This window comes from Cyanistes caeruleus, chromosome Z, assembly GCF_971803275.1.
Source record: "Cyanistes caeruleus chromosome Z, bCyaCae1.hap1.1, whole genome shotgun sequence".
In the NCBI taxonomy this organism is placed as follows: Eukaryota; Metazoa; Chordata; class Aves; order Passeriformes; family Paridae; genus Cyanistes; species Cyanistes caeruleus.
The window spans coordinates 71,905,170-71,920,092 of record NC_141732.1 but is presented as its reverse complement, the minus strand read 5'-3'; the positions used below and the strand labels follow the sequence as shown (position 1 = coordinate 71,920,092).

Sequence of the window (14,923 nt, the reverse complement as noted above, 5' to 3'; positions counted from 1 at the left end):
TACAATCTCTTGGGATGTCTCAGGCAGCTGTCGCCAGCCTAGGCTGAGTTCCATACTGGGGTCCCCCCCCCGGCCTCCCTCCCCATTTGGCATGCTGGGGCAGAGCAAAGTAGAGGCCACAGGACAGATGGATCTGGGGAAGTTTGTATTTCAACAAAATAGTTGCAGCAAGTCCTATATTTACACCTGGAGGAGGGATGGGTATTTACATGACCCTATGGGGTTATATACAGGGGAAGGGAACACTGGGGAGGGGGGGAGCTGCGGCATTGAAGCCTGACCTGGCCAAGGAGTCAGTCTTGGCAGGAATCCCCATTTCCCCCCACCCCAGGGAGGGGTTGACATGGGCACAACTTCTGCTGGGGACCAGGTACTGAAAAGAGACGGCAAAGTGCCCTGCGGGGCAGCCAGGCCCCGGAGAAGCTCAGAGCCAGCTGAGCCACAGGGGAGAGGACAGGGATGGCAGACCTTAGAGGGTGGGGGGGATAGAAGGTCCCTCGGGCTGGATCAGGGCTGGATCACCCCACTCCAGTGGAGGCTGTGGGGAAAGTGGGCTTTGCTGGTGCTGATGGAGGGGGGCAGACGGTGCTGTGGCCGCTGCCCCACCTTGCCCAGGCCCTGCTGAAGCAGGGGGGCTGCAGAGGCAGGTGGATGCAGTGATGGGGGGGGGGGGGGGATGTGCCGGTGCATCCTGGGGCACCGGAAAGCACTGGTGGCCAGGGGGCTCTGCCACAGCCACTGGGCTCAAATGACTTAAGGGTCTTTCCTCTCACCCAGCAGCCAGTATGTCCGCATCTTCCCCTTGCCCTGGAGGCAGAGGTGAGCAAGTTAGACCCTGCTTGCTCCTGCAGCTGTTTGTTGGGTGTCATCCCCAGCACAAGGGGTCCCAGCCCCAACCCACCTCCCCATCACATTCCTCTGTAGTTGGAAGGACTGGTACCCCACCAGCATTACTGTGCCCTCACCTTCATTTCTACATCGCCACGCAGCTCCAGCTCAAAGCAGCCAAACTCATCCAGGACTTCTTTGGTGGCAGATGAGACATGGATCTTCAGGGCTGAGTAGCACAGAGGGGAAAGAGAGATATGGCTGGATGCCACAGGAATAGGACACGCCCTGTGGCTCTGGAGCTGAGCTGCCAGCCCCATGGCATACCCTGGCCATTGGATTCCATGCGGGATGCGGTGTTCACCGTGTCCCCGAAGAGGCAGTATCGCGGCATCTTCAGACCCACCACTCCAGCGCACACGGGACCTGCAGGCACAGAGGCACTCAGGAATGTTGCAGGATGGACAGGAGGGTGGGCAGGCACCCCCCAGCTGGCTGGCATGGGGGCTCACCAGTGTGTACGCCAATGCGCAGGTGGAGCTGGTCGTTGGGACGGTGACGGATCTTGAAGGTTTTAACAGCCTCGAGGAGGGCCAGGGCCATGCGGACAATCTCACGGGCATGCAGCTTCCCATTGCGCACAGGCAGCCCAGAAACCACCATGTAGGCATCCCCAATGGTCTCCACCTGTGGGGGTAGGGGGGGCAGATACAATCTGGGCTCCTTGCTGCCTGCCTCACTTTAGGGAGCTGTGCTTGCTCACCACACTACTCACCTTGTAGACATCAAAATTGTCAATAATGGCATCAAAGCAAGTGTAGAGATCATTCAGCAGCATCACAACCTGGATGGAACAAGGGTGTGTGTGCATCTGGGAGTGCACATGTGCCCCAACCCCAGGGATGGCATTGCAAGGCTGTGAGACCTCCACCAGTCCCACAGAGGTGCTGCCCCCAAGTCCTGCTCTCACCTGCATGGGAGTGCTCTCTGCTGAGAGGGCGGTGAAGCCCACGATGTCACTGAAGTAGATGGTGACACTGTCGAAAGCCTCAGCCCTCACTGTCTCTCCACGCTTCAGCTGCTCGGCCACAGAACTGGCAAGGACAGTGGTCAGCTCCACCCCAAACCCACTGTTCCCCCTGCAACCTTTGCACCACACCAGCATGGAAAGCTGGCAAGGGACCCCATGCTTGCACAGCAGCAGGTGCATGCTGAACCTCTACCAACCCTCAGACAGACCCACACACCCCCACTATGTCCCCCTCTCACTGGGGCAGGATCTGGTAGAGGAGGTTCTCTGCCTTGCGTTTCTCCTCCAGGTAGGCCTGTGTCCTCTCTTCCACCAGCTTCTCCAGGTTGTTGGCATACTGCTCCATGCGCGACAGCAGGTTGTCCAGGATACTGGTGCTTCCCTCCCTGCCGGGGTGCAGTCAGTTGGCACTGCAGGAAGAGGTGCTCCCCATCCACCACCCCTATGGCTGTCCCCACTCCCACCCAGGGCCACCATCCCCACACTCCAACCACACACTTGTTGAATCTACGGATGAAGATCTTGATCTGACTGAAGTCAGGGCGCTCGGCCGGCTCCTGCGCCCAGCAGCGTTCCATCAGCACTGCCAGCTCCTCGCTGTGCACCCCAATGTCGATGGAGGGACGGAAGAAGGGCTTCTGGCTGTTACGCACCTTCTGCACGATTTCTGCCAGGGTGTGGTCAACAGTGAGCACCAGACCTCCACAGTGGGGCAGGACCTCCACACATGTGCGCTCCATCCTCACCTTTAGGGCTCAGGTCCATGCCCTCGATGTAGAAAGGGCCATTGCGCAAAGCAACCTCCTGTACGATGATGCCAAAGCTGTAGACATCAGCTTTCTGCATGCCTGGGGTGGGCAGGTGCCCCTTCTGCAGCAGCTCTGGGGCTGTCCACAGCTTCTCTGGTGGGACAAAGCAATGGTGCAGTGAGACACAGCCACCCCATCCCCCTGGTCCTCCCAGGTAGGCACTCACTGGCATAGAGTGCATGCGTGTCCTCGTTGTCGCTGGGCGAGCGGAAGCTGGCCAGGCCATAGTCGGTGATCTTCAGCACGAAGCGGCTGTCCACCACGCAGTTGGATGACTTGAGGCTGCCGTGATGGCCAATGATGCTGTTGTGCAGGAAGGCCATTCCCTGGGACAGATGGACACAGTGAAGCTCGTATCTCTCAGGCACCACCCCCATCCCCTCACACCCTCATCTGGGTACCTTGACAATGTCATTGATGAGGGAGTAGCGAAACATCCAGTCCAGGTTGATGCTCTCGTTCTCCAGGACATCCTGGGGTAGTACATTGAGTGGATGCCACCAAGCACCCAGGTCATGGTGACAGCAGCCTCACCAAGTGCCCAGCTGGAGGGATCTGCAGCACCCACCCCTACCCCTCCACTCTCCTCTGACACCTGCTTGGACAGCTCAGCTGTGAGCCTTATAGCAAGGGCTCAGGTAGCCACCAGCACCCTGTCCACAACGCCCAGCCCAGCTGGGTCACCAGGAATGTCTAAGTGTCACCCGCAGTGTCCCCAAGCCCCGCTACCTGCAAGCTGCCCCGTGGGCAGTACTCGGTGATGATGCAGATGTTGGGGGGGTCGATGCACGCCCCGATGAAGCGTGTCAGGTGGTTGAACTGGATGTCTCGCATCTGCAGTAGAAGTGGACCCAAGACAGTTTTGAGGTCAAAGGGCATGAGCTGCTGCTCCTGCTACTCTCCCACATACCCAGGACCAATCCCTGCACCCCCACACAGGTTGCCCACCCTGGTGCAGACCCCAAACCTACATGTTTTAGCTCGAAGAGCACCTGCCGCGTCAGCTCAATGCGCTTCTTGTTGATGTGCTTAATGGCCACAACGTTACCCTGGGGTGTTTGGGAAGGGGAAAAGGTCAATGTCCACTGGATGAATTTGCAAAGCGGAGGAGAGTGCCAACATCCTGCAGGATGGAGTGCAACCAAGGGGGAGCACAACAGAGCTGGGGCATTTGAGGGGGAGGGCTCAGCTCCCTGCCTGCTGCACTGACCTTGAAGTGGCCGGTGTTGGCAAAGATCTGGTACTTTCCATGGGTGGTCATCAAGGAGCCATAGCTGGAGCCACGCTGTGGGAAGGAGGGCATTAGGGAGATGGCTCACACCAATGGACCAGGGCAGGGACATCCAAGGTGTGCAGGATGGGCTCTAAGGGTCAGGACAAGCTCTGCATGCTCTGTAGGAAAGGTGAAGACTCTGGGATGAGGCATGGTGCACTGCACGTAGTGTAGCACATGGATAAGGTATGTCTGTGTAGGGAGTGGAAGGCAACATAGGGGCTTGATGAAGTGCTGTGCTACACAGTGGATGGATCTATAGTAGTTCTGCAGGGGATGGAAAGTCATGCCAGGGATGGATGGAATAAGTCTCTATAGGGAATGGAGAGCTATGTAAGGATGAAGAGCTGTGTTGAGGAGAGACACAGTGGGGCTATGGCTCTGTAGGAAACAGGGCCATGTAAGGGATCAACAGGGAGGGGCGTCATGCAGGGAGGGAGGGCAGCACAGGGGTGCCTCAGGGATGGCTCCTCTCACCAGGGACAAGGTGAGCCGGCTGCCCGCTGCCTTGTGGTACCGCTCGGGACTTCCAAACTGCAGCTCATCCCAGCGGATCCTCCAGAGCATGCTGGCAAGCTCCTTCTCCAGCATCAGCTTCCTGAAGGACACATAGGAGTCAGGGCCCCATCCCCCCTGCCCTGCCTGCCCACCCACCCATCAAACAGTCCTGGCTGACCTGAAGATGAGGAAGCTGGAGATGCCAAACATGACAAAGGTGAGGCCAGTGCCCAAAGCCACGATGGCCAGCATAGACAGCGGGGCTGCAGAGGGGCAAGAGAGGATGTGACAGCCAGACTGACATGCAGCCAATATGGAAGCTTGCTGGGGTCCAAGGGATGTGGGGATCCAGGACACCCACTTTTATCGCAGGAGGGGTCATCCACATCAAAGACACAGGGAGGGTTGTCCAAGGGGGGAGCTCCCTTCACCCAGGGGATGGGTCGTCCCAGCCAGTGGATTTGCTTCTCCACACCTGAGTAGTGTCCCACCACCTAAGGCAGAGAGAGATGAGGCCACCCCCAGACCCCACCATCCTACTCCCCAACCCTGGCCAGGGGGAACCTGGTGCTGGTCTCCACCTCATATTGCCCGGTCTTGGGGTCGCTCATGGCCCATAGGTTGAAGTCAGTGTCCCGGTCATTGTTGCTGTCCATACTCACAAGCCCTGTCACACCTGTGGGAAAATTAAAATGCAGGCAGGACAGGGACTGACTTCCACTGGCCCCACAGCACCCACAACCCAGCTGCCCCCATCTCAGTGTTACCCTGGAACTTGCGGTCCCGCATCTTCTCGATGATGTGGGTGGCATTTTTCTTAGAGCCGCCCTCGCGCAGAGTCTCATTCAGCACCATGGCGTACAGCAGCATCCCATCATAGAAACACCCCGCCACCAGGTTCATCTGCCAGGGGGAATCTGAGCACACCCACGGCCACACACACAGGAGCATCCCAGAACCTTCACATCAGGACCACACACCCACCCACAGCCCCATAACCGCTCTGGGGCCAACATGCACTCTGCAGGGATGGCAGTGCCTGTGGCTGTTTCCACCAGGGATGACCCCTCTGGCACTATCTGTGGCTGTCCCACCCTCTGCATCTTGGTGAGGTGCCTCAGACCCATGTGAAGGGACCCCACCACCCCAGCATGCAGGGGGACTCACTCACCAAGGAGTAGTTGAGCTGCACCCCAAATTTCTGCTTAGCTCGCAGGATGAGCTGGGTTTGGAAATGCTGGTATTCAGGGTTTTGGGGCTCATAGTAGGTGATCACCAGCACCATCTGCAACCAAGCACAGCACCCTGGTTCACACACTGGGGCCGGGCTGGGGAGGTTTCTGCTGTCAGACAGGTGGGCGCAGCTCACCTGGAAAGCCTCGCGCAGCCCTGAGTCCTGGCCTGGGCTCTCCTGCCAGGGCTTGAAGGGGTCACGGGCAGAGTCGCCCCGCAGGCTCTCCCCAAAGACGTCCAGGTAGAAGAAGACGTAGTCGCCATTGGTGAGGTTCTCCTGTTGTGCCAGCTGCATGATCTGCCGCAGCATCTCTGGTGGCCCGCAGAGATACACCACTGCCAGAGAGAGGCGGCAGCTTCAGTGGGGCAGGGACACCGCACTGCACACAGCCAGCAATGGGGCAGGTGGGGCAGAGCCACCCCGGGAGCACTCGGTGGCTGCGGGGGGGATGGAGCAGGCAGATGGGGCAGTGCTTGGCTCACCGCCTCCTGCGACCCATGGCTAGAGCCACGGCCAGACCCACTCTTGTCCAATCAGTCACCTTGGACTAAGGGGGGAGAGCACAAGGAAAAACTTGCTTGAAATCATGAGGTGGATGCCCCAGGCACAGACCCCACGCACCCTGATTCAGCAAAAGCCAGCCAGAGGATGTCTCCCCCCCTGCATCAGCTTCCCGGCTGCTCCATGCCAGCCCTAGCCACGGAAGCAGGGGGGCTGGGAGAAGCGGTGCAGCCGTGCGCCGGAGGCCCCTGGGGAACCCGGGCTGTGGAATGGGACAAACCCATGTTTGGGTTCGTGGCCGGCTGTCCGTGCGGCTGGAATGCGCAGGTTCCCAGATTCCAGCACCTTCGGCGGCCGCTAATTGGAAACAGAGCATTTCGCCGGTGTGACCCACACGGCAAGGGGGTGCCCGGGCCCCGTCGGGCCGTCCCACCTGCCCCCACCCTCTGCTGGGGGCTCGGCCAGCCCCCATGGGATGCCCACCCAAGTGCAGTGCGGGGCCGGCACGCGGCTGGCACAGGGCATCACAGGCTGTGGGGACGGGCGCCTAAAAGTGTCTGAACCCCCCCGAGCAGGGGCCCTCCGTGCCCTTGCTGAAGATCCTGACACTGCCTCCTCCCTCCCCCCGGAAAACCAGGGCCCCCGCTCCAGCCAGTCTGGCTGGGAACCCGGGATTGAGCAAGGAAGGAGGCGGCGGCAGCGGGTGCTGGAGGAATGTCACGCTTGGGCGCTGGCCCCGACACACAGCTCTTGTGCGTGGGGCCCAGAGCCCCGGCCGGAGCCGGGCAGTGGGAGGGGGCTGGGGACCGCCGGGAAGCGCCGCGCCCCGGCAAGGGGTCTCTGCTGCTGGAAGGCACCCAGCCACGTATGGCCCCAGCCATGTGGGCAGCAGGGCTGGCAGGGTGACCCACCGCGGCAGTGAGGAAGCCCACAGGAGGGAGAAACCCAGCGCAGCTACCTTGGGCACAGGGAATCCACAGCAATGTGGGGAGCTGCTCCCGGGCACGGGGGAGAGGGAAATCGCAGCACCGTGGGCTGTGTGTGAGCAAAATCCTGTTTCAGGGTTTGAAATGGTTCCTTCTGAATGCTGCAATACTTCAAATAAACACTCTTGGCTTCCCCACTTTGCTAGTGCTGCATCAAGAAACGTCCCCAAATTTCTCATCCAGGATGGACAGCTCAAAACCTCCCCAACACGCAGAGCCTGCAGGTTCCCCCCAGGGACATAGACAGGACTCTCCCCATCCCACTGCAGGCGCCAAGAAAAGGGAGGCAGAGGGGCTGGGGAGCCACAACAGCTGGTGGCAGATGGTGGGACACTGCAGGCAGCCAGCCCCTGCGGCGGCAGCAAAAGCCTGCCTGGTCAAAGGCCACCAAGCAAGGGGACGGACGGCGCCTAGGCGGCTCTCTAGGGATAGGTTGCATGAGCTGTGCAGAAGGAAGGGTCAATGCTCGGGGCTCTCCCTGAGGCAGGCAGCTGCCTCCAGCTGGCAGCTTCCTGCACGGCCAGCAGCACCTTAGGGGACACACACATGCCCCAGGGGCCGGCAAATGGCTAAGGGCAGCCTCAGCATCACTCAGGACAAGGGGAATGAAGTTCTGCTAGGCTGGAGTGCATCCAGTACCCTGACATTTATTTAGGGGGTGTCTCTGGTATAGGTGGCAGAGTGCCAGGTCCCAGGAAAGGGGCAGGACCACAAGCATGCAGATGAGGTGGCAGAACACTGCTTGACCCCTGCATGATGAAAGATAACCCTGAAATGAGGGCAAATCCTGGGTTCAGGCAGAAAATCACAGTTTCAAGCAGTCCGACCAGCACAGGGCACTGCAGCCCAGAGGCTGTCACCCTGGCCCAGGGAGAGTGCAGGGGCGAGGAGCAAATGCACTCCCCTCCAGCAGCACCACCCAGCCATCTCCCCAGGCAGGGCACCTGGGCTTTTTGCAGGCAGATGCTCTGGTAATTCCCTCAACCGCAGCTCTAATTATATCAGCGCTTTTGCAAATGGCAGGAGAGACGTGGGCCCCTGCACGTCGCCCAGGCACCCATGAGAGGGGCAATCCCACCCTCCCCCTCGTGCCCGTTCATTAGACCTGCGAATGTCAAGAACCAGCAGCCCTGGGGATGCACAGAGGGGCAGGGAAGCGGCTTTCTCTAGGAAATGTTTACAACTTGGAAGAAGGAAGGTGATGCCAAGAGGGATGATATGTGGTGTTATTGCAGGCCATGGACATGGGTGCAGCTGAACACCCTGCTTCCATCTCCACGCCATTCCATACAGAGGTCCCAACCCCTGGGACAACCTTGCAAGTCCCCAATCCCTGCCCCACACACCTGGGCTAGGAAAGGACCTGTGACCAGCTCTGCAGCCCTGAGCACCCACCTCTGTAGGGCCAAGCACTCAGCCCCACACCCTGGTGCCATCTCTGAGCTGTGGCCAGAGGGGCCCAGACCCTCTCAACATCCCTGCTCGTGGCAGGGGGAATGGAACTAAATGATCTTTAAGGTCCTCTCCAACCCAAGCCTTTCCACGGTTCTGTGATGCTATGACCCCAGCTTAGAAAGCCCTCAGGTCTCTGCCCATGCCTGGCCTTCCCCCCCAGCAGCCACGACCCCCCTGCCTGCACCAGGAGGGATTGATTCCCATTGGGGTGATTTATGGCACCAAGATGGAAACGTTGACAGGAATCACTGATTTCATCCCTTCTCCCTGCAGAGCCCTTTGACCTCATCCCATAAGATGCTCCAAATCCCACGGCTGGTGATGGCACATGCAAGAGTTCCCATCCCAGTGGTGCAGCCATGGTCTCAGCCTCACTAGCCTCAGTCCTGACCCAGTCCAGCATCCCAGAGTACCTCCCCCCTGCAGCCTGGTCCTGCCCAGCCTTGGACACAAGTCCTGCTGATCCATCTGGCTCCACTTACCCTGCCTAGATGTCCTTCCTAATGACACAGCATCTCAGAATCCATTAAGAAGCATTGCAGAGTGGCTGACTCCAGGATTGATACACCCTGCTCATCAATAATGAAAGAGCATCAGGCTGCCCTTGCTCTCCAGCTGCCTCTGTAAGCCCCTCCATTTCCTCCTGCTCCCAATATAGCTGCTCTCATGGGGCACTCACAAGGCACCAAATTGATTTATCCCTCCATCAGCAGGGTGGGGCTATCACAGCCCCACATCCTGGGGGTGCAGCAGGGACAGGCACAGCCCGGGGTGCCCCGGTGCCATTCTGAGGGGCTCTGCCTGACCACAGCATGGCCACCTAGGTCTGTTGGCACTATGTTCTCTAGGTGTGTAACCACAGCTGATGCTGTCCTTCAAAGAGCCACATCCACCCCATCACCTTCAGCCTCCAAGGACATGCCTGGGTCACTGTGATCCTGCCAACACAGAGGGTGGGGTGGTCCCACAGAGTGCCCCTCACAGCATGTGTCCCACCAAGCTGGGGGTCTGCCCCAGCTCTTGCTGGCAAAGGCTGACCAGGCTGGGGTCCTGGAGGAAGATCCTGTGCCCCCTCCTTCTGCTGCATCCTGGCCCCTCTATTGGCACAGGGGGGTGGCCCAGGGAGGGGCTCAGGCTCTGTCTTGTCCCCTGTCAACTCACCTCCTATGCAGGTCCTGCTGCTCCTCCAGCCCCACTGTGACAAAATGTGCTCAGTCCTCACTGCACCCCTCACAGAGCCCCTTTTGCCCACCCCTGCCTGTGCCCCACACAGGTCCAGCTGTGCCTCCAGCCCCTCCTTGTGCTCCACAGGGGTCCCACTCTTCCTCTGGCTCCTTGCCATGCCCTACCACAGGTGTCACACTGCCCACTCCCTGCTGCAACCCGTGAGTCCCACCAGCTCCTTGGGCCCTTGCCGGGCCTCACACGAGCGCCATTTTGCTCTCAACCCCTCACAAGTCCCGCTGTGTCCGCAGACCCTCATGGTGCCCCACAAAGGTGCCACTGTCTCCTTGAGCTGCTGCTGCACCCCACATGATCACACTGCATCCCCATCCCCTCTCTGTGCCCCAGATGGTCCTGCTGCTCCCTTAACCCCTTGCTGTACCCAACATGTTATCCACGGTACCCCAGCACCCTTGCTGCACCCCATTCTTCCCCCTACTGTGCCCCAGACGGGTCCCACGCCCCCACACGGATCCCATCGCATCCTCAGCCCCTCGCTGTGCCCCGCGGAGGATTTTGCCTCCCACTCTCGGAGCCCTACGCAGATCTTCCGAGGAGAGCCCCCTCCGCTCTCCCTTCCTCCTCCCACTCCCACACCGCCGCCCCCGCTCCCCGGGCGCTCAGCCCGATCCCTCCCGTGGTCATCGTGTCCCCCCCGCAGCCCACGCCGCGCCACCCCACGCACCGCGCCCGTTGGCTTTGATGAAGTGGACGGCGGTGTCGGGGCCGCCCTCCTCGGGGGAGTAGATGTGGACGGTGACGGTGAGGTTGTTGCCATCCTGCAGCTCCTGGTAGACACCCTCGACGGTGAAGTAGTAGGGTCGGTCGTCGGTCTTGCGGTCCACGTAGAGGAGCACGGCGCGGGCGCTCCAGTTGAAATGCGCGTGGAGGTGGGAGACGAAGGCGCCCAGTTTGGGTGCCGAGGGCCCGGTGCGCACCGTCGTGCTGTAGTGCTCCCGTTTGCGGCTGAAACCCGCGGCCACCGCCCCGCCGGTGATGAGGGGCAGCCGCCAGTGAGAGGCGAAGCGCCCCACGGACGCGGCGGGGTACACGCAGCCCGGCCCGAACAGCACGTCGGGGTCGTGGTAGAGCTTCAGGTCCACGGCATTGAGCGGTGCCACGTACTCGGAGCAGGCGCCCTCCAGCTCCGAGCTCATGAACTCGACGCGCACCGAGAAGGGCCGCGGCAGCAGCGGCGGCTCGCCCCGCTCCAGCGCTTCCAGCGCCAGGCTGAGCGCCGGACCCACGCGCGGCCAAGCCCACGCGTAGCTCACGTTGCGCTCGGGCAGCACCACCGCCACCGTCAAGTTGGCGGGCGCCCCGTCGGAGGTCGCCGCCCGCCGCCCCGCGCCCGTCGGTACCGGCGGCAGCAGCAGCAGCAGCAGCGCCAGCAGCGGCAGCGGCAGCGGCGGAGCCATGGGCCGCGCTGGCTCCTCCGCCCCGGCCGCCGCCCGCCGCTCCGGCGCCCCCGCCGCGCCCCCGCCCCGCCGACCGCCACCGACCGCCCTCCCCCGGGGGGGCGGCGCCGCCGGTCCCCGCCCGGCCGGACGGGCACGGGGATGGGCGGCACCGCGGCGGGGCGGGGGGCGGTGTCCCCGGAGAGGGGGGGCCAGGGGTGGGGCTAGCGGGGAGGGGGGCGCTGGTTGGGGTGGTGGGGGGATGGCGGGGTGTTCGGCGTCTCTGGCTTCCAGGCTGTCGATCCCTGGTTGGGAGCCCCAGCGGGGGTTGAGAGAGCGAGGTCCCCGGGTCCGGCGGCTCCTAGTAGGCAGGGACTGAGGAGGGGGTGCCTGTGTTTTAGGGTGTCCGGGAGGAGAGGTGGGGAGGGACATCCGCGTTCGGGGTGTCCCCAGTGGGTGGGGAACGGAGGGAGGTGTACTTTGTTTCTGGTGAAGCGCAGTCAGGGGGGATCGTAGAAGAGGGCATCGGTTTGGGACAGGGGACTGGGGTGCTCGGCTTCTGGGTGGAGGGGTTGGGGGCGGGCTCGGGGGCCCCATCGGGGGATTAAGGAAGGAAAGTCCCCAGAGCCGGCCGCTCCCAGTGGGCAGGGATTGAGGAAGGGGGTGCGTGGGATCTGGGGTCCTTAAAGGGAATCGGGGAGGGAGCATTAGGCTTTGGAGTGCCCTCACTGAGTGGGGGATTGAGAAAGAGGTACCTGTGTTTGGGGAGATGCAGTCAGAGAGCATCAGGGTTCTAGGGTACCCCAATGACTAGGGCCTGTGAAGGGGGTGTCTCATGCTCGGGGTCCCCAGGGTTTGGGGAAGTCCGTGGGGTGCAGGGGATGTGCATGATGGGGCAAAGGGGAACCCGGGGAGGGGTGTGAGGACGTGAAGGGATACACGGCTGTGGGGTACAGCCAGTGGAAGGGGAGGGAATATCCTGGGTGTGAGTGTCCTCAGAAGGGATTTTTGGGAGGCCTTAAGTTGTGGGATAAAGGAGGAATCAGGCTCTGAGGAGGAATTGCCTGGGATCTGGCTGCCTCCGTTGAGGCCAGTGCTTTGGCCGTGGGTATCTCCCCTGGGGGAAGGTGAGCAGGTTGGTGATGTCTTCGGGGATTTGGGATGCAGGGAGGCATCTGGGGAGTTGGACCATGAGAACTGGGATGCCCTGCGGAACCAGACGTCCCTGAGACCCAGTGTGTCTCCCCAGCAATGGAGGGTGCACTGGGACCCGTGTCACAGGGATCTGACTGACACAAATCCTGACGGGACAGGGGGACCTGAGGGGAGGGGATGGCGGGGGGCTGGATACAACGGGAATATCACCACTGCAGCTTTTGGGGCTTCAGCCCCTCTGCTATGGGACGCGGGCCTGTGGGGCGGTGGGGTAGGAGGGTGGACGCCTACGAGTGAAGCACAGGGGAGCGCTCAGGGCGCAAGGTCTGGCTATGGGGCAATGAACCTTGCACAAGCCCCCATGGCGCCGTGGGGCTGGGATAACCCGGGCCGAGCGGGGCTGCCGGTCCTCCCGGGGATTTGGGAAGTACCTAAGGGAATGTCATGGGCTGCCATGGGGGGCCGCACAGCCAGGGCATACACAGAGGTGCCGTGCGTTTGTTTGCAGGGCGCTTCGGTGGGGCAAGGGGGGCTCGGCGGGGACAGCATGCCTGCGGTGCATTCCTGGCATTCCCAGCCTGCTGCCTGCTCCCATCGGGCGGGGGTGGGGGGCGATAGAGATTGGAGGGGGGTAGTGGGGGTGGTGCCAGCCCCTGCCCCACGGCTCAGAGCTGTGTGGGGCGGGATGCTTGCGTCGGGGAGACCAGGAGGAGCGCACTGGCTGCACGGCGGCCCCGCAGGTCTTGCCACTGGCCCTTCGAGGTCCTCTGAGGTTCAGATGCGTGAGGGATGCTGCGCTGAGCGGCGGGCAGGGTGTCGCTGTCCCCTCCCGGCATTCTGGGGCAGGCCACCAGAGCAGAGCAGAACCGTGGGCGTGGCACCGCAGGTGGTTTCGGCACAGGTCCTTCCACCTCTGGGGTTGCCGGGAGTCCCCGTCACTGTCCCTCCCATTCCCAGTGCAGGTGTCCCCACCACGAGCGATGTGTCGCAGGGTCACGGAGCTCGGCTCACCCGGCCCGGCACAAGCCGGGAGGAAGGGATTGCATTGCCCGCTATAAATATCTCGGTCCAATGTGATGCGGAGCTGGCAGCGGTGCCTGAGCCGAAGGACGGCGAAATCCAACCGACAGTGATTACATCCAGAAATGAGAAGCTGGAAAGATCTGGAAGAGCTTTCTGATGGAGTGTGGGACATGGTGGGGTGGCGATGGTCCCACTGGAGACCACAGTGTCAGCGAAATCACCCCTGCTCACGGGGCACAGACGGTGGCACACCCCGTACCCTGCAGGTGCCCCCAGCCCTGTGGCTCCTGTCTTGGGCCTCCGGTGGCACAGTCCGGGGGCAAAGGGGACACAGAGGCGCTGGCAACAGACTGAGTGGGAAAAGCCTCCGCCGCGACCTCTCCGGGAGGTGGTGCTGCTCCCGCAGGATCTGCGGCAGGCGGGATGCCGCCAGCAGGGAACGACTCCGGTAAAACAAAATAGAGATATAGGGAAGAAAAGCAGAGGGGGTGGAGGGAAGGAGGGAGAAGCTGGTGGGGATTCGCCGCTGGAGGGATGGGGTGGCGAGATGCCTGTGACGGGAAATGCGGGTGCGAGAGAACCCCGTGTGTGCTCGGGTGAGCCACCAGAGGGGGCCCGGCCACCGCCCCGGGGCCGCACACCCGCACCGACCCCGCAATGACACCGCGGTGACACCGCAGTGACACCGCAATGACACCGCAGTGACACCCACCCCGCAATGACACCCACCCCGCAGTGACACCCACCCCGCAGTGACACCCACCCCGCAATGACACCGCAGGGACACCCACCCCGCAATGACACCGCAGTGACACCCACCCCGCAGTGACACCCACCCCGCAGTGACACCGCAGGGACACCCACCCCGCAATGACACCCACCCCGCAGTGACACCGCAGTGACACCGCAATGACACCGCAGTGACACCCACCCCGCAGTGACACCCACCCCGCAGTGACACCGCAGTGACACCCACCCCGCAATGACACCCACCCCGCAGTGACACCGCAGGGACACCTCAATGAGACTGCAGTGTCTACAAGGACCCTACACACACCATACACACACCATACACACACCATACACACACACCATACACACACCATACACACACCCCATACACACACCATACACACACACCATACACACACACCATACACACACCATACACACACCATACACACACCCCATACACACACCCCATACACACACCATACACACACCATACACACACACCATACACACCATACACACAGATTTATCATAGGATTTTTCCAACTCCATTGCACATTCCCTGTCCCAGTCTCACACTATGTTTTATTGGCATCCCACACCTTGGGATGAGTCTTCCCTTCCACTGGGGTGCACCCAGCAGCCTGGTCCCGGTGGTCTGTGGTGTACCTGGCTATCTGTGGTGGTCCATGGGAATCCATGGTAACCCACTGTGGTGATGCATCCCCCTCTCTTCCAGGCTGCACTGAGATCTGAGAAATGCTCCTTAGGCCTCAGC

At 61.6% G+C, this 14,923-nt stretch overlaps 1 protein-coding gene across 1 annotated transcript; it reads right to left on the bottom strand.

The window, feature by feature from the left end:
- Positions 1 to 128: 128 nt before the first annotated feature.
- On the bottom strand, positions 129 to 11,311 carry NPR2 (natriuretic peptide receptor 2). Its single transcript, XM_023943940.2, has 22 exons — positions 10,524 to 11,311; positions 5,808 to 6,007; positions 5,610 to 5,723; positions 5,206 to 5,341; positions 5,020 to 5,114; positions 4,800 to 4,932; positions 4,617 to 4,701; positions 4,418 to 4,538; positions 3,878 to 3,952; positions 3,639 to 3,716; positions 3,397 to 3,501; positions 3,069 to 3,140; positions 2,834 to 2,993; positions 2,605 to 2,760; positions 2,357 to 2,525; positions 2,098 to 2,244; positions 1,799 to 1,922; positions 1,604 to 1,672; positions 1,341 to 1,515; positions 1,156 to 1,254; positions 966 to 1,057; positions 129 to 807 (listed from the first exon to the last, which is right to left on the bottom strand). Exons 1-22 carry the CDS (start codon positions 11,254 to 11,256, stop codon positions 754 to 756), a joined length of 3,192 nt encoding a protein of 1,063 aa, XP_023799708.2. The 5' UTR covers positions 11,257 to 11,311; the 3' UTR covers positions 129 to 753.
- Between the last annotated feature and the right edge of the window lie 3,612 nt (positions 11,312 to 14,923).

Bases quoted from the DNA above. Each gene is read 5' to 3' on its own strand.
- NPR2 (XM_023943940.2), bottom strand. From the start codon at position 11,256: ATGGCTCCGCCGCTGCCGCTGCCGCTGCTGGCGCTGCTGCTGCTGCTG. The intron at 5,342-5,609 runs GTGAGTGAGTCC...TCCCCCTGGCAG, and splicing joins TGCAGCTCAACTACTCCTTG to ATGAACCTGGTGGCGGGGTG. The intron at 808-965 runs GTGAGGGCACAG...CTCTGCCTCCAG, and splicing joins GTGGCGATGTAGAAATGAAG to GGCAAGGGGAAGATGCGGAC.